Source organism: Lissotriton helveticus, chromosome 1_1, assembly GCF_964261635.1.
Source record: "Lissotriton helveticus chromosome 1_1, aLisHel1.1, whole genome shotgun sequence".
Classification (NCBI taxonomy): domain Eukaryota; kingdom Metazoa; phylum Chordata; class Amphibia; order Caudata; family Salamandridae; genus Lissotriton; species Lissotriton helveticus.
Window position 1 is genome coordinate 1,617,608,783 of NC_136057.1, and position 24,489 is coordinate 1,617,633,271.

A 24,489-nucleotide genomic window follows, 5' to 3' on the forward strand; every position below is an offset into this window, starting at 1 on the left:
GAGTTGGTGTTCCACCTAGAACTCTTTTGTGCAGCCAAGGAAGAACGACAACGCTCTTTTTGGGTCCAGACGATTGAGACGCTACTCTTCCTTTGAGGGAAGCGGGGAGCAAAAAAGGTAGACAACGTTGACTGTTTGACCCTGATGGTATGGAGTCACAACTTTTGGTAAAAATTATGCGCAGGTGCAAAGCACCACCTTGTCAACAAAAGTCATTACGTTGGGAGGCTTGCATGACTGCCTGCAATTCACTTCCCCTCCAAGCAGATGTTATGGCCACAAGAAAGGCTGCCTGGACGGTAAGCAGCCGGCGGGAACAATTATATAACGGTTTGAAGGAGGCACATAAGAAATGTAAGGACCAAATTATGGACCCACTATGGCATGACAAAGGGCATAGGTGGAAACATGTACAAGCCCTTTTAGGAACCTACTGACAATAGGGTGCTTGAAAGAAAAAGAAAAAAAAAAGTTGGTCCGGCAGCCACAGCATAGTGGACAGAGCAGAGAGACAACCCTTGAGAGTACCCAAAGCAGAGCCCTACCAGGCAAGAGTAAGAATAAAGAGAAGAATATTAAGGAGAAAGAGGCTCAATAGACTTTTCTGTACAAAACTTAGATGTCGTTGCCACCAGCAGGCGTGTACAGTCTTAGTGGAGGGCCGTCAAAATAAATTACAAACTTCAAGAGGAAGCTATTAACTGCAGCCTCTCAATCTCTGTGCATGGAGGCATAGAGTTGCCAGATTCAAGTTGAGACCCTCCCCTGCTACTGTGAGAGAAGATCCTCTCGAAAGGGCAGCCTGATCAGAGGATCGATGCTCATTGGAAGAAGCTCTGGATACCACACTATACATGCCCAGTCCAGAGCCATAAGAATGACATGGGCCTGGTGGTTCTTGATCTTCTTTAGAACTCTGGGTACAAGTGGTATAGGTGGAAAGGAGTACAGGACACCTGAGCTCCACTTGCGGCAAAAAGCATTGTTGAGCAATAACCACCTTGAAAACTCCTGTGTGCAAAACTGCTGATATGGCGCGTTCTCTTCAGAGGTGAACAAACGTAACCAGGGCTCTCCCCACTGCAGAAAGAGACCATGCGCCACCTCCGACTGAAGACCCCATTAGTGAAACAATAGGAATCGAAGGCGGAGTTTGTCCGCCCTGGCGATCAGAGAACCTGCCAGATGCTGAACCAACAAGACCTGCTGTTCCTGCCATGTCCAGAGACACAGGCCCTCTCGACAGTGTCCACGACCCCACCTCGTCCTGCTTGTTGTAGTACCACATGGCAGTGGTGTTGCCCATGAACACCTGTACTAACTTTCCCTTGACAGAGGGAAGAAATGCTTTCAATGCTATCCGGATTGCCGAAAGCTCCAAAAAGTTGATGTGAAGCCCCGATTACGCCAGAAACCAGTGCCCCATGATCTTCCCCTCTCCCAGATGCCTGTCCCATTCCAGGAGTGACGTATCGGTCACTACTGTGACATCTAGTTGGGGGAGGTAGAGGGGGTCTGCCTCTGACCCTATCGCAGTTCGTCAACCACCACTACAGGTCCTTTGCAATTCCTGTCCGAGATCAGAACCATGCTGGGGTGATTCTACTGATTGTGCGCCCACTGGAGCTTCAGGTCCCACTGCAAAGTCTGCATACGCCACCTGCCATGATTTACCAGGAAGCCACAAGTCCCAGCAGCCTCTGTGTCAATCTCACCGAAATCCATGATACAGGATAAAACATCGTTATGATAGCCTGAATATCCTGGGCTCGCTGCTCGGAAGGATAAACCCTAAACTGCAGGGAGGCCAGAACAACTTAGATGAAAGGACGCACATTTGAGAACCCCACCGAATGCAGGAGGTCCGCCCTAGTCTGGAGGGTGAGAAAAGTTGGCCTGGGGCGAAAGCTGCTTCAACAACCAGTCATCGAGGTAGGAGAGGGAAGACTGATACCCTTAATTTGCGCATATGAGCTGCAACCACCGCCATCACCTTGGTGAACACCCGAGGGGCAGTGATGAGGCCAAAAGAGAGCACGGTGAACTGAAAGTGCTCGTAGGCTACCTTGAACCGCAGGTAATGTCTGTGGGCCGGCAGGATGGGGACGTGACAAGTCTACCACTAGCAACCAGTCTTCTCGAGCAGACAAGATCTGAGCCAGTGTGAGCATCCTGAAAGTGATCGACAGTCCGAAGGTCCAAAACGGGCCGCAAGCCTTTACTCTTTTTGAAATCAGAAAGTAGCAGGAGTAGCAACCACTGACTACTACTGAAATTGGAATTCTTTCTATAGCTTCATTGGCCAAGAGAGCTGTAACTTCCTCTTGGAATAATGCTAAATGATTCTACGCCAGCCGTTCTTGAGATTGGCAGAATAGGAGGAAGAAAAGAAAGGAAAGGAAGACAATAGTCATCCTGAATGATCTACAAGACCCATCTATCCGATGAGATGAACCTCCAGTACAGGAGATGATGCATTCTCTCGCCTACTGGAGTGAAATGGTCTAGCAGACTCAAACTAGGAGTGCTTGGAGGCTGAAGCTGCCATGGGCTGGGTGGCATTTCAAGGTCAGAATAAACCACATCCACGTCCTCACACAACTTGGGAAATCTGCGCAAGACAGTGGCTGGGATACATTGACTCGATTGAAACCCCTTTCCGTTGCCACAAAAGGGGCGAAAGCTAGTCTAGCCACAAGGTGTGTACGGGAGGCCCATGGACCTGGAAGTAGCACAAGAACCCTTGAAGTGGTTCACGGTCAAGTCCCCTTTCTCTCCAAAAGGACAAGTCCTGTCAAAGGGCACGTCCATGATATTAACCTGTCAATACAAAAAGGAATGGCCCCAGTGGACACAAATTTTGAAAAAAGAGATATAAACATCAACAACACCTATAAAAGCAAACAATATCATTCATGTTGAACACATTTTATTCATGTGGAAAATGGGATCTCATTCACAAACATAACATCAGTTACATATAATTATATGGTGCCCCAGCATGGAGGGAGGAGCAAGTGCTCCAATGTGCAGAGGTGAGGGTAAGGGAGAGAAGGAGGGCAGTGAACAATACCGTATTTTCCAGCGTATAAGACTACTTTTTAACCCCTTAAAATGTTCTGGAAAGTCAGGGGTTGTCTTATACCCCGGGTGCCAAATTTGATGGTATGTTTTCATGCGTTTTTACATAGCGCGGACTTCACCAGAAGGTGTCAGACCGCTTCTCAATAGGAAATGGTGCATTACAGGAGGAAAAAGTGACATGTGTGCAAGTAGAGGTACGGTATAGGAGGGCACTCAAACACAAGAACTAACGTTACGTAGGCGATGGTGGCACTGTGGAAGTATCAAAAGCAAGCCCACTGAAAACGGATCTGAAAGAGGGAAATAAATTACAGGTACGGCACCGATAATCTGACATAAACATCAAATTTTACTTAATGCATCCAGCAGCATATCCACCCTATTTATTGTTCTCGAGACACAGGGGAAATCATCTGGCTCCACCACAGGCTATGCTAATGAACAGAAGTAATTTCTACCGCAAACCACCACGCATATGAGTAACAAAAATACCGTAATGTGGATAATGGCAAACCACCATGAATATGAGTACGTAACAATACTAATGTGGATAATGGCAATATACAACACAGAGAAGTGGGGGGCACATCTGGTGAGGACATTCTATGATCCAGCATGACAGCATTCACGACATTACATTTTGAATTGATTTTGGATGAAATGCCAAAGAATGGATATCCAGTACCGTAAACCAAATATCAGAAAGAACGCTTTGGGTGCAAATCTTATGCACAATTAAATTTGAATCACGCACTCCACCGTGGTATCCAAAATAGGCTACTCTTTAGCTCAAGGAGATTCCTTAGGGAACTCAAACACAAGAACGAACGTTACGGAGGCGATGGTGGCACTGTGCACTGCGTTGGAAGTGGGGGTAGTCTTATACGGCGAGTATAGCACGAAACCTACATTTTATCAAGAAAAGTAGGGGGTCGTCTTATACGCCGGAAAATACGGTATATACATCTAAATCCTAAAAATAGCCAATCCAGCCTTGTCCAAGGCTTAACCTATTTACAACACCATAATGTTCTAACAGATGGGGATACAGTGAATCTATCACTGTTATCCACAAAGATAAACACAAAATATAGCTGTCAACGTTTTGACCCTGGGATTATATGTAGGCTAGTAGGGTAGGGGAATTTGTTGTCTCACTGCCTGCTATGTTGAGGAGAGAAAATCATCAAATTTTTTGCTGTTCTTCATTATAATCTGGTGTGTCCTGAGGAGACTGTCTTTCTTTCGAGTTTATTGCCCCATATATGCCACATGTATTCTCCCATGGCAGCAATCTTCCCTCTAACCCTTTACAAGCATTTAGCGCTAAAAAAAACGACTTCTACCCCCAGACCTCTACAAAAAGAGGAGTACGCATTAGACAACGTTTTCAAGCTCCACTAGTGGCTAAACTATTGATGGCGACATTCATAGTAAAACCTTCAGGAACCACTAAATTTCAGATTTCTGAACTGTCCTCTGGTGTTTAACCCTTCCTATCCATGAACAATGCCTGGACACCCCAAAGCTCAAAATTCTGTTGCATCTCCATTCTATCAAAGCTATGATGACACTGAACTCGGCCCACAATGGCTAACCACACTCACATAAAGTAGGTTGCTGGATGCTCTCTCAACCCAGTAATACAACTAACCCTTTTAGCACTCAGAAATACCACCATATTACTCTGTTGCCCCATCTCAACTAACGCATCTCACCGTCTTGAAGTTACACCCCTCGCACCCACCTATGGCCTCAGCACCATCAGGGAAATATATGGTCCCAACTCTTACGGCCTAATATTTCAGCAAAATCTCTCAAAAAATGCCGCGAAAAACTATAATCAAACTGCTCAAAGAACACCTACAAACACTAACAGACATTTACTACAGCTCAACATACAGAGGCCTTAAACGGACTTCATCTTCTACACCAAGAAACCTGTCAAATGGAGATAAATTTCCCGACAGGACCAGCTAATAACCAGCACAAATAAACACCCCATATCAATCATAACTCACTATCCAAATGCCAAAAATGTGGTTAATTGTACATATCCAGAAACGGAAACATTCTAATCCAAAGAAAACTGCTCCATCTTGGACCCCCATTTCCCGCTCTCTTCACCTCCATGTCATGTATTCAACTCCACGTTTCCTGTTCCTCCAACAGAACATATCCCCACATTCTCTTAATCCAGCAGAACCTGCCACTCCCCAATCCCAACGCACCAACACCACCTACACCCCCTCTCCCATACCTAAGCCCCATGATCTCCTCCTCCAATGGCCACTTGCCCTGCACAGAGACCAAACTACCACACAAGAATCTTCAAAGTCCTCGAACCATATCTGGCGAGATCAAAGCATAGCCCCCACTTTCGCTTATGATGTCCACCAGCCTACCACACACACTGCCACTGATCCAATTGCCTCTCAACTGATCTGCATTCTTACCCGACAAGAACTCAAAATCAATACTATATTGGAAGAAATCACCTCATTGCGAAAGGACAAAGATTTGCTCCAACTCGCTTCCTAATCACACAACTATGGAAAACCCTGATCCTGCCACAAACATGCACTCCAACAACACCTCACGCTCTACCACCTGGTCAACTCTCCCCTCAAGTTTAGGCACACCACTACTGGAATGTCACAGCCAAAAGCAAAAATCAATTTGCAATACCCGTGTATAAGAGAGTTCACGATATGTCACTGTCTCTCTATTAGTCGTATGAACTGCCACCGTCAGTCTTGATACCGCTGGCACCTCGTAGGGCTGAGAGACTACGAGGTGCCGGCGGTATCACGACTGACGGTGACAGTTGATACGACTAATAAAGAGACAGTGACATAGCGTGAACTCTTATACATGGGTACAGGTATGCCCCTCAGGGGCTTTATCCGGGATTCATGAAACAAGAATCGGAATGGTGCAGGGTGGTACAATAACCTACGCCCTGATGAATTTGCCGTGAGTATATCCTTGGGCAACGAAACATGTCGGCTTTTTAAGAGGGCAGACACACTGGCTTCACTACTTTATTCAGTGCTGTGTCGTAGCCCGGTTTTAATAGTGGGGTACACCTGTAAATTTCCACACCCGAGCACCGGTATCTTTACATTTCTATCCTTTGTATTGGTTTTTGCACATCACACAGTTTTATTCGGGTTGGAGGTTGCGGATGATGAGAACCTGAGGTAGTAGGCGAGTACCTTCCTACTTACCCCCATGGTGTTATTTCCGTGAGGCACCTCCTTCCGTCTCTACACATTTTCCCTCTTTTTCTTCATGTAGCTCTTTGACACTTTATTCTTATAAATAGGGAGGGTGAATTCGGATAACACAGAGTTTGGAAACAACACAACTAATTATAAAAAATGTTTTAAAATACTTATTTTCAAGTGGTGACCCAGATCTGGTGACCCAGATCTGGTAAATACAGACGGTACAGTTTGCAACCGCTGTTCCTCGAGAAGTTCGGCATCTATCATCCACCAGGTGAAAAGCCTCAAGCAATTAACAGACCTAATAATGCAAAACTCCCCAAAGGACACCACAGACGTTCTACTAGGAGATCTAAATATACATGATGCCAAAGGCACAAGAGTACAAGCCTTATCCATTCCTCCTTGAAACTAATGGTCTCACTCAACACCGCAAACAGTAAACTCACAATAAAGGCTCTAATTGCTACACAATCATCATCCACAAGAATACCATATCCTCGATTCCATCTTACTCACCAATTGGACTGACCACCACTTAATTATATTCTAATTTGATGTCACCCAACTTAAGCTCCCCACCCAAACTCATAGTTCGAGCCCCTAATCAGTTCCCAAATTCTAACTCCACCCTACCTTACTCCTGCTGATTACCTTACACCCCCCACTAGAACACAAAAATGGCAGACATTCTGGACACTGTCGTCCCACTAAAATTCAAGAAGTATACCTTCTAGATCCTTGTACAATAAATACTGTAATAAATTGACATGACTACTTAGGCAGACTGAAAGAACCTTGAGACTACAAACCTCGCTGATCCATCTGTCATCCGAACTGAAAGCTAAAATACAAGAAACATCTAGAGACCACATCAGAAACAGACCCAAAGACCTTTTCAACACCAAAGAACAAACCTCCTCTTTCCCACAACATTGAGGACTTAACCACTGTGGTTATAAACTTTATTGTTTAGTTAATTAAAACCATAACAAAACGAAGATGGGAGAACTTAACATTACAATAAAATCAATAAAATTTCTACATCGTACAGTTTAAAATACAAAATTTGGGATGATGCTGGTAAGAGCTTTATCCGAGTGTTCGTCGTTAAAATAGTTAATAATACTGAGCATCTTATTTTAAGATATCAAGAGCTTTCAGCCGCTTTTCAAAGGCTATCAAGAATTTTATAAATTTGCAATTAATTTAACTGTGAAAAGTGTCAATTCTTTGCAGAAAAATAACAAAATATCGAACTCTCTCTGGACCCCTCCAACCAATGGTGGCCCTCTCAAACCCACCCCCTTAGAGAGCCAGTATAACAATGATCACATACAACTGTAAAACAAGACAGCCTGGACCAAGTTTAAAAATCTCTGAAGAAGTTGTTGAAATACTTCCATGCATGAAGCCAACACAGCACATCTTGGATTCACTTCCCTCCTCTCTTGCAACAATCTCAAACACACCCATCTCCCCAACAAGGACTGGCCAAGTCACCCCCTTATTATTAAAGCTAGACACCGAACTGAATGACCTTAATAAATGCAGACCTATAACTAACCTCCCTCTTCTTGCCAAAACTATTGAAAAATGTGTGCTCTCACAACTTAACGACATTAGGAAAATTCAACCCACATGACGATATCCAATCAGAAGCTGTAGTACTGAGACTGCAATTCTAACCATCACTGGTGACTGCACAGATCTCTAGACGATGGGGATGCCTCCCTCTTAATCCATCTGGACATCTCGGTGGCCATTGATACAGTCAACCACAACATCCTCCTAAACACCCTCTCACAGCGTTCAGGCATCAACAAGACTGTCCTTCGGTGGTTTGCCTCATATCTGAACCAACGATCTCAACTAATCAAATTAAACAATTCCACCTCACCATTAGTATCGCAAGGAGTTCCCCACGGACCAATCTTGTTGCCTGCCTACTTCAACCTCTATATGGCACCCCTTGCAGTCATCCTGAAACAGGCCAGTATTGCCTACCATCTCTATGTAGACGACATCCAACATCAAAATCTCGTCATCTAAAGACAACACCTGAACACAACTCTTTCTAGGGTACAATCTTGGCTGACCAAGAAACACTTGAAAGCTTAACCTCAACAAAACCGGAACTTCTCATCCAGCAAAAAAGGAAAGTTCTATACTATCCGTAGCTGGCTTGACACCTACATGCATTAAACTGTAGATCTACAACTCTGTTAAGTCACAGGGAATTTCACTTGAAAAAATGTGAGCATGAAAGATCATAATAATGCCTCATCATAAAGTGCCTTCTACCCGCTGAAACACACAGCGGGAAATAAATGTAAACCCGTTATCCTCCTTGAAGGCCTTAAGACTGTAGTGCAATCCCTAGTCCTCTCGAAGATGGACTACGGTAACTCTACGATCAGTGGTACTCCAAAAACCCACCTTATCACTATAAAGAATACACTAAAACCAGCAGCTAGACTCTGGGGAGAGACGCTACGATTGGATCACTCCCACACTCAAACTCAACTGAATATCAATCAAAGCGAGTAGCAGATTAATAAAGGCATGCATAGCCCACAAAGTACTCTGCACTGAAAAACCAAACCTGTAGGACCCCCTCCCCCAGAGGAAAGAGATGAACGGGGAAACCTGGTACTAACCTCAAACAGGCGTAGGGTGAGATGGCAAAAATTTTCCACATCGGAAGAAAACATTGGGAAAATTTACCATCTGGTGCTGCCCAAATTTGAGGCGTTGGAAGAACTAATTAGTCTATCAAGTACCCAGGCTTTGCAGAAAACCCTCCCTTCTATTCACGAAGAGTTAGTGGGAGCACTGGGAGAGATTCTCTATCCAGTGGTGCCTAAGCCCAAGTACAATACTAGAACATCTACTTGGTATAACTGACTGCAGAAAGGCCAAAGCGGACCTTATCTACGCAATTAAAGAGGGCCTACCCCGGACCAGAGTATCCACTTTGCGGATACAGTACAAAAATATAATGGCTCGCGCGAGGTCGGACTGGGACAGATGGCAGGACCTCTCAGCAGCCCTAACAACTAGGGACTCAAAAGATTTTGGTCCTTAGTCACAACTGGCTCAGGGGAACCCAAAGCTGCAGTTGAACCTAACATAGCAGCACAAACATGGGAAGACCATTTTGGGAAACTCTATGCAGATGTCGTTGAGAATACGTACGCCTCTGTTGCAACAATCCTCTCCCTCCCTGGAGATATTTTGGAATTCACGCTAGGGGAAGTGGCAAGTGCAATAGACAGCCTAGCGATGGGTAAGGCCCCCGGCCTTGACAAATTACCTGGTGACCTTTTTAGGTCCCACCCAGAGATCTGGGCGCCTTACCTTCACATCGTCTTTAACTCACTTGCACGTGGTATGGCGATCCCCCCGGACTTGGCTGGGGGCAGAGATAGTCCCCATCTTCAAGAAGGGCTGTCCTCTGCTCCCATCCAACTACAGGCCGATCAGCCTGATAGATGTTCCCCAGAAGATCTATTCGCGACTCCTACTGGACCAACTGATGGACTGGATGGAGGAAAATGAAATTCTAAGTCCTCTCCAGGCTGGCTTTAGGAAAAATACGTCCACCATGGACCAAATCTTCCGCCTAGTTCTCCTCTTCTGGAAAACAGTGACCATCGAGGGCGGGAGATTGTACATGGTCTTTGTGGACCTAAAGTCAGCATTCGATCTGGTGCCGCGAGGAAAGCTCTGGGAGGTCCTGAAGGAGTTGGGAGTGCCAATCAATCTACTCCAGGCTATAATTAGACTGCACCAGGGTAACTACGCCCAGGTACGCTGTGGGCGGGGTGGCGCACTGACAAATAGGTTTCCTGTTTCCCGGGGTGTTAGGCAGGGCTGCGTTCTTGCCCCTACTCTTTTCTGCCTATATGTGAACAGCGTCATCTCACACTTAGCTAATGTTGGGGACAATGACGCCCCAGTCTTGGCAGGCAGGAGGGTGCCAGCAATCATGTTTGCTGATGACACCCTCCTGCTTTTCAAAACACCCATGGGAATCCAGAGAATCCTTGATGGCTTCGACCTATTCTGCAGGCAGCATGGCCTCGAGATAAACGCAGGGAAGACCAAATATATGATTTTTAACCCTTCCTCTACAACCAGACCTAACCCATCCCTAAATTCTACGGTCTTAGAGAGGGTTAAAACATTTCAGTATTTGGGTGTAACCCTCCAAGAGAACCTCTTATGGGGCCCTCAGATCGCTAGCTCGCGATTAAGGCTCTCTCAACTCTCCGGGGCTATTCTAAAGGTTACTAACACCTCAACATATAAACCCATAGCTCCTGCAGTTGAGATGTACAAAGTGCAAGTGAAACCTGCTGCACTTTATGGTAGCGAGCTATGGGGGCACCAAGCGGCAACTGAGTTGGTAAGTGCCGAAAATAGTTTTTTGAGGCGTCTTTTGGCCCTCCCCACTGCAACTCCCCTGTTCCCCTTACGTCTTGACCTGGGTTTACCTTCTATTAGGGAGGACCTCAAATCCAAACCTATAAGATTCTGGCATAGACTCTGGACAACAAAGGAGCTTAGTCACTATAGGCAAGATCTTGTTCATGTTATGAACTTAAACCACAACGACAAGATCCCCTGGCTAGCCTTTGTTAAAAAAGAATTGTATAGGCTTGGCTTTAATGAGTTGTGGGTGACCCCAGAAATTGGTTGTAACAAGGTCTCCAGGAAAAGACTAGTGGAAGTATACAAGGAACAAAATCTTGCATCCCACATGACTGCACCTAACACTGGCACCCTAACTAACTGTTTTATCCAATCCAAAAACATTTATAAATTTGAAACTTTTTTGGATTTTATCTATCCGATTATGGCAAGGAAGCTGTTCATACAGTGGCGCTTTGGCTCTCTACCTATTAAATCCTTCACTAGCAAATGGTCCAACGGAGGGGACAAATTATGCCCTGGCTGTAATCTGTGTGATGAGGAAGAAATCCATGTCCTGTTTTTTTGCCCCACCTATAAATCCCCAAGGAAATATTGGTTGGTGCCCCTATGCAGGAACATGGCTATAAGGAACTGCTTGACATCTTACAGAACATTGAAATCTGACCCCTCCCCCCACATTGTTTTTGCAGTTTCAAAATTTCTCCTTGCCATGTGGCATATTAGGTCCAAGCTGGTTAAGGATAAACCAATGTAGAATGAATGTCCATGCCTTAGCCCCACTGCAACTTATGGCTTCTGCTGGTCAATGCTTTTTATTATACTGTTATTTTATCATATGAAATGAGCTATGCTGTTCCCTGTTTATGTATTTTAACTATGTGCTCTTTTTATATATTGCTGTATATATTTGCATGTATCTTTTATGGCCTAAACGGCCGAAATAAAGATTATTGGATTGGATTGGAAAAACCAAACTACATCACAAACTATGAAAAGCTGCCCAAAGAAGCCTCTGCGAAGCTTAATCACTCTACTCCCGATTCCTTCCCAATTTAAGAAAGAAATATCACTCACCCCTTCCTTCTCAGGGAATGCGCCTAGAAAGCGTAATGCTCTGCCACAGGAACTATGCGACAATGAATCATTCCTATACTTCAGAAAAAAAATATTTCTTCTCAAATACTTTATTAGCACCGCCCATCAAAGAGCCTGAGCATCACTATGTCAGGAAATAACTGTTTATTCCTCCAATCTCTGAAGTAACCCAGTCGCTACCTCTGAATTATATTGACTATCTATTCCACCCTCTCGTATATTATTACTGTTTAGGAATTTGGGCTCCCAATTATCAATATTTTGTGTACTAAAATATCTCTGAAACTAACGGATTTACATCAAATCACAAAAAGCATGCTCATGTATAAACAAAACCTAAAAAAAATGTTTAAAAAAACAAAAACACACACCACACAAACCAATTACAAGCTACAACAAGTCACATGGAGGTAAAGTGTAGATCATCCAGGGGACAATGGAAATTTGGTGGATGCATTCATACTTCTTGAATGATGTGTGTCACAGGTACTAAATAAAATAAAGCAAGGAAGTGCGCTGAAGAAGACGTGTGAACAAGGACTGGATTTTGGAACATTGAAGAAGAAAAAAAGTCTCTGTTACCAAATGATGGCGGCGGGGACGACGACTCGTGATTGAAAATGAATCCAGCATTCTTAATTATGTTCAAATGATGACAGTTTTTGAACGGAGAAAGAATGCTCTATGGACCCGCACGGTTTCTCAATTAAAAGAAGACATACGTATAGCCTTGCTAGTTCACGAACGAGGATGTGAGGACTTAGTAAGAGACTGGCTCTCGAAGAAAAGAAAAAAAAAATAGGAAATTCATGGCCGAACGTTGGTCACTTATTCTGTCAAAGAAAAAAAAATATTTATGTATATAAATATATATATATATATATATATATATATATATATATATATATACACACACACACATTATTTTTATAGTTGAGATTACAACACCCAACGGCAATTGTGTTGGTAATTGACTCACTATACAGATAGTGTTCAAATACGAAGGATGGACCATCTGAGAACGTATCATATTGGAAAAGCAAAATGAATGGAGCTTGCACCCGTTACAATGTTAATAACGCTGTACAGAGCACAAGTAAACAGCCGAGCAAGCAGTTCTAGTGCATCACGGTGCTCAAAAGGGACCTTGGATGGGATCAGGGTGTGTACCAGGATCAAATGAAAAACGCCACATCACACAAAAGGATCGGAGTAAAGGGACGAAAGCTGTATCGTCACCCATTCACAAGATAAGCACACCTTCCTTTGTGCTTTAACACCGAGCTCTGTCCAAAATGGCGGTAAAAAGAGTGCTCGAAAAAATGGTCTGGGGAAGGGACAAACGCACCCGGCGCGGCAGGTATAATCACCCCCCCCCCCCCCTTTATTGGTCATTTTGTCGCAACAGCATGTTTACGGCGTCCATACTGTAACGACGTTGCCTGCCACGCTAAAAGCTGCACCGGTGCCTATCACGTACACAACAGCGATGGGGGTTGCAAAAGTGTAGCAATTACGTACAATACCATATACCACTCAAAACTGCACTCTTCACTTAATGGAGATTAACGCACTCACCTAAAACAATTACAGCGCTAGAGAGGTACCTTTAATGAAGGTTCTTAGAAGCAGTCAACATATGGCGCTGTAGCCTGGTTTTAGTCCCCCTGAAACAGCCAACTGAAAAGCGCCGAACACCGCCACCAAAGCCCCGCCAAAACAAGACCGATTGCGCTTGCGCATAACAGACTTACAGCCCTTTACTTGTCACGTGGGATCTGGGTGAGGTTTTTTTTTTATTAAATATGCAGGGATGGCATTTTTTCCTGCCGGTTCATCGAATGGCACTAAAAATAAGATAAGCCACGAGGGAAGGGAAAGATATTAAAAAGTGAATTCCTCGCAATAGTTAACGATGAATTCTTCGAAACTGTAATTGACTGATTGCAAAACGAATGAAAACAAGAGATGCAGGAATGGACAGCCAATGATAACCAGTCTTGCATACGGAGGCGCACCGCCTCCCCTCCTACCGGAATAAAGGAGGCGTCAACATTGAAAACCAAGATGGGGGAGGTAGCGTAGGAACAGTCGCCCCAGCCAATCACGCCGTGTGACGTCCTGGTTGAGCGAAATACGACCAATCGGCCATGGAACAAGGCGGAGCACGTTCGATTATTAAAGACGAGCCCATCTTTTTCTCCGTCTCTTCTCCCCATACTCAAGACGTGAGTCGTAACCGGGAGAGGAAGGTCGAGAATTCAGTGAAACCCTTCGCCATGTCCAGAAACGACGTAAGTGTTAAGAAGGCTGTTTTTTTTAGAAATATCTAACTAAAATTATAGTTAACAGCGTTACTAAAGCTATTTTTTAAAACTGCGTAATAGAATTACTCGTTGCGGCCTAAATAACTTAGATATAATTAACTTTTAAACGAGTAGGATAAAACTTGGCCATTTAAAGATAAAAAAAAACACCAGATAATCCGCGTATTTCCCTCCCTTCTAATTTGTGGTGTTTTTCTTGCCTTGTAAGCGAGCTCAAAGTTCATCGCATTATCCGCGCTATTTTTAATAAAATCTGTTATAAATAAACCTCTCAAATTTGAGGGATCTGCTGTCGACAATTGCACCATTTTAATGGCCGCCCCCGCAGTGCAAATAATTCGCACTCGGCTCTACAAAATCGATTACTGATCCGAGACTGGCCCATAAAGCCGAGTCTGTTAATGTCTCTCCGTCGACCAAGATGGCGGCTGTTCCTTCTTTGTAGAGGCCTCTACGCTTCCCCGTAGCAAATTTGCAGCGTCCTGCGCAGTGAATAAGTCAGTTGAGTGGTGATATGGAAAAACAACCGGACGCTGTTTGTTTTCTTTCGTAGTATGAATACGCCTCAGAAGCGCCCCGGGAAAGGCGTGGTGGCTCAAGGCGAGACAGCTCCCGCGAGGTACCAGCGTTTTTTCTTCTCACTACACTCTGCGCGAGCGATGCAAACTGTCTTTCCTCTTAGTTAGTCCGAGTTATGGGCGCCATATTGTCAGTGTGGCCATTGTTGAAGGGCTCTTATGTTTTACCCGGAAGGTCGCACATTTTAATGGGCGGCCATTTTGCCTAAGGGAGTTAAAGGGGAGGCCATTTTGGTTGAGCCCCGATCGCCATATTGGTGCGTGTTGCCAATATAAATTTTGGGGGGCGGCGCGCAACAATTATGATGGTGTAGGTGTGTGCTTCGAAATATGCCGCATTTACATAAACTAGCTAAGTCGAATTTATAGGTAATAGAGTTTGGCTTGCCACTAATCGTTATTTATGAGTACATGTTTGCACCTTCTAGGCTAACAAACGTGTTTGATCCTGTTGTTTTTTTTCCCCCTACCACTTTTGTAGATGAACAAAGAGCCAGAACAGTTCCGAAAGCTTTTCATTGGGGGTTTGAGCTTTGAAACAACCGACGATAGTCTCCGTACACACTTTGAGCAATGGGGTGCCCTAACAGACTGTGTGGTAAGTGCTTTTGTTTGCTGTTTATGGGCATATTGTTTCCTCGAAGGCGCTTTCGCTAAACTAACTTTGTGTATACCTCTTTTTAGGTGATGAGAGATCCCAGCACAAAACGCTCCAGAGGGTTTGGTTTTGTAACGTATTCTACAGCAGAAGAGGTTGACGCTTCAATGAATGCGAGACCGCACAGGGTAGATGGACGTGTTGTCGAACCAAAGAGGGCTGTTTCTCGTGAGGCAAGTAGCTCGATTGCAGGCTTAAAATGCATCCGTCTCTTTAAGACCAGTGGATGCGAGTTTTCTAAAGTTATTTGTTTTCTTTGTAGGACTCGACAAGACCAGGTGCCCACCTGACGGTAAAGAAAATCTTTGTTGGCGGTATCAAAGAAGACACAGAAGAGCACCATTTGCGCGAATACTTTGAAGACTATGGCAAAATTGAAGTAATTGAAATCATGACCGACCGTGGCAGCGGCAAGAAGAGGGGGTTCGCCTTCGTTACATTTGATGACCATGACTCCGTGGACAAGATTGTCAGTAAGTTTGTTACCAATTGATGAGGCTTTAAACTCTCTCCTAGGTCATACCCAACCTCAGTTGTATTGGTTCGTGGCTCAATAGCCATGCCCTAAAACGGCCCTTGCAAATGGGTTAATCAGCTCTTTGTAAAGTTGCTCTGCTTTTGGAGGTGCCGATTCTTCCTCCAGTCCCCCTCCCAGATATCCTTGGGAGGGGTATACGTGGACAACTCGATTGTGGACTTCTCTTTTAATTTTAGACTTGTTGATGTGTTCTTTTCAGTTCAGAAGTACCATATTGTGAACGGTCACAACTGTGAAGTACGCAAAGCTCTCTCCAAGCAAGAAATGGCATCCGTGTCTCAGAGAGGGGAGACTGGTAATTACATCTTTTGAATTAACATTTCAATTCAGTACACGCTTTGTGATATGTAAAAACCATAAAAGCAATTGCAAGTTTAAAATTCAATGAAACGGTAGGTTAAAGCTTTTTAACAGCAAAGTACATGACGACAATCCATGTCGTGTATAAACTTTTTTAACAATGCTTTTTCTTAAGTTTTTGTGCGTTCTCACGTTTTACTTTGAAAATAGCTGGTTTAGATAATGACATCTAAAATAAAAGTAAAAATGACAAAAGCATAAAGTGAACAGTATATTTAATTGCTGGAAAAGCGACTAGATGGTGTACTATTCCTAGTCTGAGTCTCAGTCAATACACCAAGTAGTGTGACTTGTCAGCCAAGTCAAATCATTTTGAAATTCCAATGTTAGACTAACGAAGGGCTACACTTCATGACAATGTATTTGTTAACATTAGTTTAATCAGCCCAAATCTAACTCGAGAACAGCAGCTGTCGCAAAGAAACCAATTTGTTAGCTTCTGTAATCCTACTTCCTGGTGTAATATTTCAGTGGACACAGAGCAATAAATTTATAAGATGCTTTAAAAAAAATTCTTCATGCTGCGGACTAACTTCTCATCCGCTACCTCTTAATATCTTTAGTCTGCATGTACTTACCTGCTTTATGCATCTATTGTAATTGCATTTATATAGCGCTTACTACCCCTGATGAGGCGTCAACCCGCTTTTTTTGGGAGCAGCACGCTACTCCGGGACCCATAGAGGATTAGTGTAGTGAAACATGCAAGTACATTTTAAGTGGTGGATAGGTTAGTCTGTTTGAATTTTGAAGGATAGGGTTAGTCTGTTTGAATTTTGAAGGATAGCAGGATCGAGTAGGACAAAGGTTTGTATTTATGTAGCGCTTGTTGACGCACGCTATTCAGGAAGCCTGCAAAGGATTAGTGGTGAATTGATATGGTGAAATATGATGTAATTTCAGTGGTGGATATTAGTCAGTTACTTGGAGTAAGAAGGATAGCGGAGAGATAAAAGGGGAAGAAAGATTTGTATTCTTTTAGCACTGGTTACCTCTAATGGGTGTTCAATCGCTTTTCTGGTGAGTAGCACACCACTTCGGAACTCATAAAGGATTACTGCTGAATATTGTTATACGGGAAAGAAAGTAATTTGAGTAGTGGATGTTCAGTTATTTGGGTGGTATTTTAAAATGGAATTTGAGAAGTGAACATGTTGGTCTGTTAATTTCGATTAAAAAGGATAGTGGAGGGATAACGTAATTTTTTTTTTTTTTTAAGGTCTTTGCAATAGGAGGCATTTGTATGAGTAAAAATGAGTTTTGGGTATTGCTAAATAAGAGGGCAGCATTTCTGGCCCTAGTCTCGAACAGGCAACTACCCTTGTCCTCAACGCCCGGGCTGAGACTCCCTAAGCCTGGCCAATGGTACAGGTAGCTCTAGTCCAAGTCTACTTCCAATAGAAAGCCTAACCCTACTCTTAGTCCCACAACTAGTCCAACAACCAACCACACACATAGTTACTTCCAATTGAAGGTCGAGCCCTAGTCCCACCCTACTCCCAACAACCAATAACATAGGAAGCCCTAGTCCCTACTTACAATAGAAATCCTAACCCTAGCCCCAACCCTACAATGATTAAATCACAGACCCAAAAACCAATCGGAACCCTTAAATACCCAACCAATGAGGACATTAACCCTAACCCAATAGAAACACCAGATACAACCACCAATCAGTGTACACCTGTGCCAACCACTAGCAGACCATATAAGGTCTCAGCGACCTCAGACAAGGTTTGCTGGCCAGGGAGTTAGAAGCTGCTTCTCCTGTTCCTAGTCTCCTAGGAGACAGACAGGCTCGATCCACACTTTAGACTTCTGCAGGTAAAGGCTTCACTAACTCAATCTAACAATACTGTTTGAATAAAACTTCCCCCCACCCCTTTGCTGGCCAAAAAACTAAGTGCACAGGCCCCTCTAAATACAGTTTAAACAGCTCACAGAAGCACCCTCTGATGTAGAATATCCCTGTTGCTGGGGGAGGCAGGGGGGCTGGCTTGTGAACACAATGGTGGCTGGGGGTGCACTGTTTTAATACACAGGTCATCTGGGGCACAATTTAGCATTTCCAATGCACTGCCCTATTTCTCAGCCTATACTACTCTCAATATATCTTATAGCCCAACTTTCTAACTAGTCTTAAACTTCTTTCTACTACTCTTTCCAATTCACTACCCTATACATGTATATCCTCTACACCCACTCATTAATCCCATATCGCTATGTCCCCTTCTTGCATCATCTGACACCTTTTACTATACCAAATATTTTTTTCTCCCACCCCCAAAACAAACCTTTCTAAACTCTTCCCTTTATAAAAACGTTTTACTCCAGCCAAAAGCATCCGCTTGCTGCTATGACCAAAAAAACATTATTCACTCTTCTATCCCTCCTATCATTTTCAATCAAAATAAGACTAGCCTGTTTACTTATCAAATCCCACCAAACTAATTCACCACTAATCCTTGATGGGTTCCAGAGTAGCGTTTCAACATTTCAGCAGGGTTACAAGCGCTTTATACATGCAAACATTTTTTACCCCATATCAATCCAAATAACTTCACATATACACCACTCAAATTACTTTCATATTTACTTATTTTGGGTTTTCGGGGTAGTGTGCTACTCGCCAAAAAAAGCACTTCAACACAGGTATAGATACAAAATTTCTTTTCTATCCTTCGTAATCCAAATAACTAACACCCACCACTTGAAATGTACTTGCATGTTTCACTATACAAATTCAACACTAATTCTCTATGGTTCCCAGAGTAGCGTGCTACTTGCCGGAAAAGCGCTTTGATGCCTCACCAAGAGTAGTAAGTACTTTACAAATGCAGTTACAGTACAAGGCAATGGCTCTAGCCTTGTAAACTGCTAGCATGTCCTTGATTGGGCAATTACATTTTGTCGCAAAAAAAATCCCATGTCCATTCATTCATCTTGGATCTGACAGTTATCGAAAGGTAGTGTAAACTGGCTATGTGAAATAACCAAAGTGGTTAACAGTATCTATCGCGGTATTCTCAATATAAAGTTTTGAATTTCTTTACTTTAGGCCCACATAACATGGTAAATGTCTTTGTTTCATTAATTGTTAGTTTTCTTGTGTTTATAAAATCCCTAAAACTATGTCAATTGATCGCTGTAAGCCTACCAGGGTCCTAGATGACAATTCAGCATCGTCTGCATATAGCAGCACTGGGTTTGGGCGCTCAGATTTGTGGGGTATCGGCTTGTAGCAGGACCATTTCCATCTGCATAATAAACCATTCTTTCCATTGTTGTGATTAGGAAATAGTGGACTTGTTTGTGTGCGATACTTACGACCCACGTTATTTACAGGTCGTGGTGGTTCTTCTGGAAGCTTTGGCGGAAGAGGTGGTGGATTTGGAGGCAATGATAACTTTAGCCGTGGTGGTGGTGGTGGTGGAGCCGGGAGCTATGGAGGCCGTGGGAATAGTAGTGGTAAGTGTTAAGAAATTACGTCGAGGTGAACTACTTTTCAACCCTATCCGAACAGGTTGTCGAGCACAATATAGAGTTGCACCTTTAGGAATAGCGAACAACTTGAATATGGCAAGAGAAACAGGACAGTGGTTCATGACAAGCCAGTGTTAACACTTTTTTTCCTTCTTTGTCAGGTGGTTTTGGTGGTAGTCGAGGCGGGGGATATGGTGGTGACGGCTACAATGGATTTAGCAATGACGGTATGTAAGAAGCAGCTGTCACGAAGCAGATAACTGAAATGTGTGCCCCTTATCTTGTATGATAAACAGCAAGACAGATCTCATGTTGATGATCTCTAGACACTACGCGTCTCGCTTTCAAAGACCAGCCTGTGTTGTACTTAACTGCAACATTCTTTAGTAGGCGTGCAACTGGTGGTGGGTGATATCCTGTTAATTAGGCATTGTGCTGATAAATTATGACATCCTCGAGTAATCCTGTTAACCAAATTTACAGGTGGTTATGGTGGAAGCCCACCGTACTCCGGTGGCAACAGAGGCTATGGTGGCGGCGGAGGAGGAGGATATGGTGGAAACCAGGGGGGTGGATACGGCGGTGGATATGATAATTACAACAACGGAGGTGGCGGATATGGCGGTGCAAGTGGTGAGTAGACTTTCACTGCAACTCGTTATTACTTAAGCTTGCTCTCATTCAAGATGCTAATAAAAAAAAAATCTACCCTAGGGAACTATGGTGCTGGTGCTGGCGGCGGCGGCGGCAACTACAATGACTTTGGGAGTTACAACAGCCAGTCCTCCAACTTTGGCCCAATGAAGGGTGGCAACTTCGGTGGAGGAAGGAGCTCTGCCCCATACGGTGGCAGTGGTGGAGGTAATGCTGAAATTTACAGGCGATCTAATTTCTTAGTTCTTGTCAAATTGGGTATTTAATCTTTATTTCGGCTAATTTTAGCCATAAAGAGCGATTACAAACATATTTTACCTAGCAGATACTTCAAGCAGCTCGGGTACAAAGAATTTTTGGGGGTATTATGTAATAACTCCTGTATATTCGCTGGAGTAAATGAAAAGAAAAAGGGATTAAGTGGTCCTGTCCAGACTGTTTCAAAGTACCGTTTTCTTCTCCAGGTGGATATGGACCCAACGGCGGTTATGGAAGTGGCGGCAGAAGGTTTTAAATTTCGGTATGGTCCTTAATTTCTTCATGGCAACATGAATTGAGTAGACTAAGTCCCATGAACACTAATTGCTATCATTGCAAAGGGAGGGCAGTGAGACTTGGACACTGAACTGCTTACAGGCACTCAGATGTACAATTACCTAATTATTGGTCCCGCTGGTAATAAACAGATTAAGTGAAAGTAAGTGGACTTTAAAAGCGTGTTCGTAACGGGACCTAGAGAATTATTAATTTGTAGGTCGTGAACAGGGCTTGGGGTAAACTGGCTTTAAAAGTATGTTGAGTTTGTAGATTAACGAAACTTTATTCCATATTGTTCAACAGGAAACCAAGCTTAGCTGGAGAGGAGAGCCAGAGAAGTGACAGGGCAGCTGCAGGTTACCGCAGTTTGAACTCAGCCAGCAAAGGACAGTTGTGGCAAGGGGTGTAGCTGCTACAAGAAGACTTTTTATGATAAACATTTGTGAATGGGACAAACGCGAGGACTTTTGTGTCGATTAATTATATGTACAGGTTCTACAGTAGTTGTGTTTAAAGTGAGGAGAATTCCAGATTAAGTTTTTTTTTTTTTTGGTTTTTTTTTATATTTGACATTCATTTACCGTTTTGCGATTTGTAACGTCTGATCATGGCGCAAAATAAATACGTGTCTTTTTATAACGGGTGTGTATCTCGTGTGTCCAGCTTGGAATGGATAATGAGCCACAAGGCCCATGGCATGTGAACGGTTAAGGCCAACTACTAGTAGTGGGGTGGGAGCGCACACGTTCGCATAGTCGCATGTATTTGCCACTCGACTATGGATCTTGTGGCCATGCTGGTAGCGTACTTAAGTGCCTTAAGGCCACCTCTACGGGTTTTTTAGTTTTTGCCAGCGAGGTTCGTAATGGTTAATCCTATCGCTTTACCAGTAGGTAAAGACAATCTTTACTGACTCGGTGTTGCTCATGTGCATGTTGTAGGAGCCCTTTAAAAATAATGGAAACTAAATGTTAATAAGTCATGGGGTGCCTATCTTGAATACTGGAAGGGATGGGCCGGTATGGATGTCTTCATCAGTCATAGACCACCGATTCCAGCTTAACGTTGGTCTGAGCAAGTTAAGAGAACTCGAGGTCATTAAGGGGATCTGCAGTAGTTGAATATGACCAAGCTGGGTTTGCTTTGATGGGACACTGCGGCTATGGATGAAATGGTCTCTGCAAACGTGCAACCTCTTGGCTTGCTAAAGGACCTGTAGCATTCCATCCGATGATGACAGAACACGAGAAGGCAAGCTCTAAATAGCTTTTCAGATGGAAGAGGTGTCAAGGAAGCGTAGAAAGCACGAAGAGAGCGAACGCACACTCGACAGCTGAGTGTAGGAACGTGGAGAGACCAGGAATACATATCAGTGCAGACCAGCTGCTAGCAAGATGAGCTGCAGTTCCTTCGAGACAGCTAGAAGAGATCAGTTAATCATCGGAAGCAGTCAGAGAAAGTAAGCAACCTTCCTCTCAGACTAGCAGGCAGAACCAGAAGGCAAGTTTGATTCTTGGTAGGTAAGAACAGATTTTATTTACGTCAAACGCTGTGGGCTGTTAACATTTTAATTGGGTGGAGGTGGGGGGTGCATTAGATTCAAAAAGGTAAATTATACTGGTAATGGTCGGTGTCAGAGCTCCATGAGGTTACCTTTCTGTGTGCAGCCATCACTTAACGAGCTCAGTTCCACCCAGTGACTTGCTTTTATCGGCATGCTGTATGTCATTCGCATGTCACATGGATTGTTTTAATATAATTAAGGAACGCTTAAAGTTTCTTTGCCAAACGTTTTGACACGTTTACTCTATACCTTCCTGTTCCCTAGAACTGGGTGACGCATGTGCCCTCTCCCGCTGATACGATGACGAAGTGCACGTATGCTGCTTACATATTAATCATGCTGGACAGGTAAGGTCGGTTATGTAAGATGGCTGCCTTGTCGCAAATGCTTTTGTAAGGGGGTCGCTCTAAAATGTTTGATCTCTCACCTAAACGCAAATGGGTTCCGTTTTCTTTAAATAGTATTCCGATTGAACTTGGTTGTCTAAAATCGTACATCGTGGTTAGCTGAAGCAGTCTTGGACTCTACATTTGCCCCGCTTAGGACATTTACTCATCCATCTGAGAACTGCTGAGAAGTAAAAAAAATATATATTTTCAGTGCTAGTCACAAAGTGGTGGGGACCCCTTCCTGTTTGCTAGTGGCTTACCACCCATTTGAAATAAGTGGTAAACTGAATTGCAGCCTCAATCTTACATTGCAGTGGGACTTATTATGAGGATGTGATGTCCTTGGCCTGCCAAATGGCTAGTCTCAAACCCTATTTTGCGAGTCAGTAGTATGTTACTCGAAAAATAGGGTTTGTACATGGGGACAGACTTATTCTGGGCTGATTGCCTGTTTTGCAACCGCAAAAAAACAGTCCCGGGGGGGGGAGTAAGTCATGTTCCCAGGATCCCTGCTCAAACTAATCTGACCCCATAACTGTGAAGTTGACCACTCTAGCCATCAAGCCACATCCCCTCCTGTCTCAGCCTCTACTGCAAATCTATCCGTCCGAAAGGCAAGACCTACAGGTGTTGCCTATGCTTTTGTGTTTTCAATGGAGCTCCGTATTATCTTGCTCTTATATTGTTTTAGTGCCCTGTAGTCTACAAAATGTTGATGGTTGCTTGTATCCATGGATTTCTTTTTCATGTATCCATTGATTTCTTTTTCATTCCCTTTCTCCAACAGGAATAATGAAGGCAGTTGGAAATGAGAAATCCCTGTGGTGAACATTTGATGCTGTTGTGCAGCGATGAAGTGTTTCTGTTGTACAGATTAATGATTTAATAAAGTAAACTTTAACAGTGCAATGTATTATCTATATTATTAAAGTCCTAAATTGCCATAACGTTTTCTGTAGTATTTTAGATTAAAATCATTCCGTACTCGCGGAAGGAACCTTTCTCTGCTTTTAATGTTTATTTATTGTGAAAGTTTTATATAGCGCGAACAAGATCTTTGCAGATATCAGAGCTTTACAAAGAAGGGGTAGATGAGGGAGCATAGTCAAAAAGGTAAGTCAGTAACACTAACAATAATACAAATAGGTGGATCATATACATATATCAGTAAAACCGTTCATACAAATAAGCAAAGCGGTCGAACAAGTAGTACGGATCGGTCCAGAGTCCGAAATAATAGTTCCGGTGTATTTAGCCATGAGGATAGCTTTTACTTTCTGAAAAAGTGTAGTGGAGGAGATGAGCCTGGTTTCGGGAGGGAGTGAGTTCCAGATCCTAGGTGCCATTCCTGAGAAGGAGCGTTTGTAAGTTTTTTTCCTTCCGGAATCTTCGAGGCTTCAGCAGAAGATTGTTTGTGCCTCTAGTGTTTCTAGAGCCGCCAGAGATTGTCAGCTTCTGAGTGAGGTAGCCGGGTGAGTTCATGTGTACTGCCTTGTGTGTCAAGCAGGCTATTTTCAGATGTATTCTGGCTTCAAAAGGCAGCCAGTTCAGG

General features: G+C 43.6%; 2 protein-coding genes across 8 annotated transcripts in view; one reads left to right on the plus strand and one right to left on the minus strand.

Moving 5' to 3' along the window:
* Positions 1–13,760, minus strand: part of CBX5 (chromobox 5) — a 208,136-nt gene extending 194,376 nt beyond the window's left edge. Inside the window, exon 1 of one of the 4 annotated variants that reach the window (XM_078688267.1) lies at positions 13,428–13,760. The gene's annotated coding sequence lies outside the window, so the exon portion shown is untranslated. The remainder of the gene's footprint in view (positions 1–13,427) is intronic. The other 3 variants (XM_078688277.1, XM_078688295.1, XM_078688287.1) reach the window with 3 other exon arrangements.
* Positions 13,761–13,988: 228 nt separating this feature from the next.
* On the plus strand, positions 13,989–23,881 carry HNRNPA1 (heterogeneous nuclear ribonucleoprotein A1). 4 transcript variants are annotated; one of them, XR_013610629.1, is made up of 13 exons: positions 13,991–14,143; positions 14,730–14,795; positions 15,236–15,352; positions 15,439–15,585; positions 15,675–15,885; positions 16,150–16,245; positions 19,656–19,778; positions 19,955–20,020; positions 20,277–20,426; positions 20,508–20,654; positions 20,912–20,967; positions 22,813–22,895; positions 23,725–23,881. XR_013610629.1 is itself a non-coding variant. In XM_078688310.1 (12 exons), exons 1-11 carry the CDS (start codon positions 14,000–14,002, stop codon positions 20,959–20,961), a joined length of 1,317 nt encoding a protein of 438 aa, XP_078544436.1. In that variant the 5' UTR covers positions 13,992–13,999; the 3' UTR covers positions 20,962–20,967; positions 21,288–21,623. The 4 variants fall into 4 exon arrangements, 2 of the variants coding, with proteins under 2 accessions (XP_078544452.1, XP_078544436.1); XR_013610631.1 differs by lacking the exon at positions 14,730–14,795 and having other exon boundaries at positions 13,989–14,143; XM_078688310.1 differs by lacking the exons at positions 22,813–22,895; positions 23,725–23,881 and adding an exon at positions 21,288–21,623 and having other exon boundaries at positions 13,992–14,143.
* The last annotated feature ends 608 nt before the right edge of the window (positions 23,882–24,489 follow it).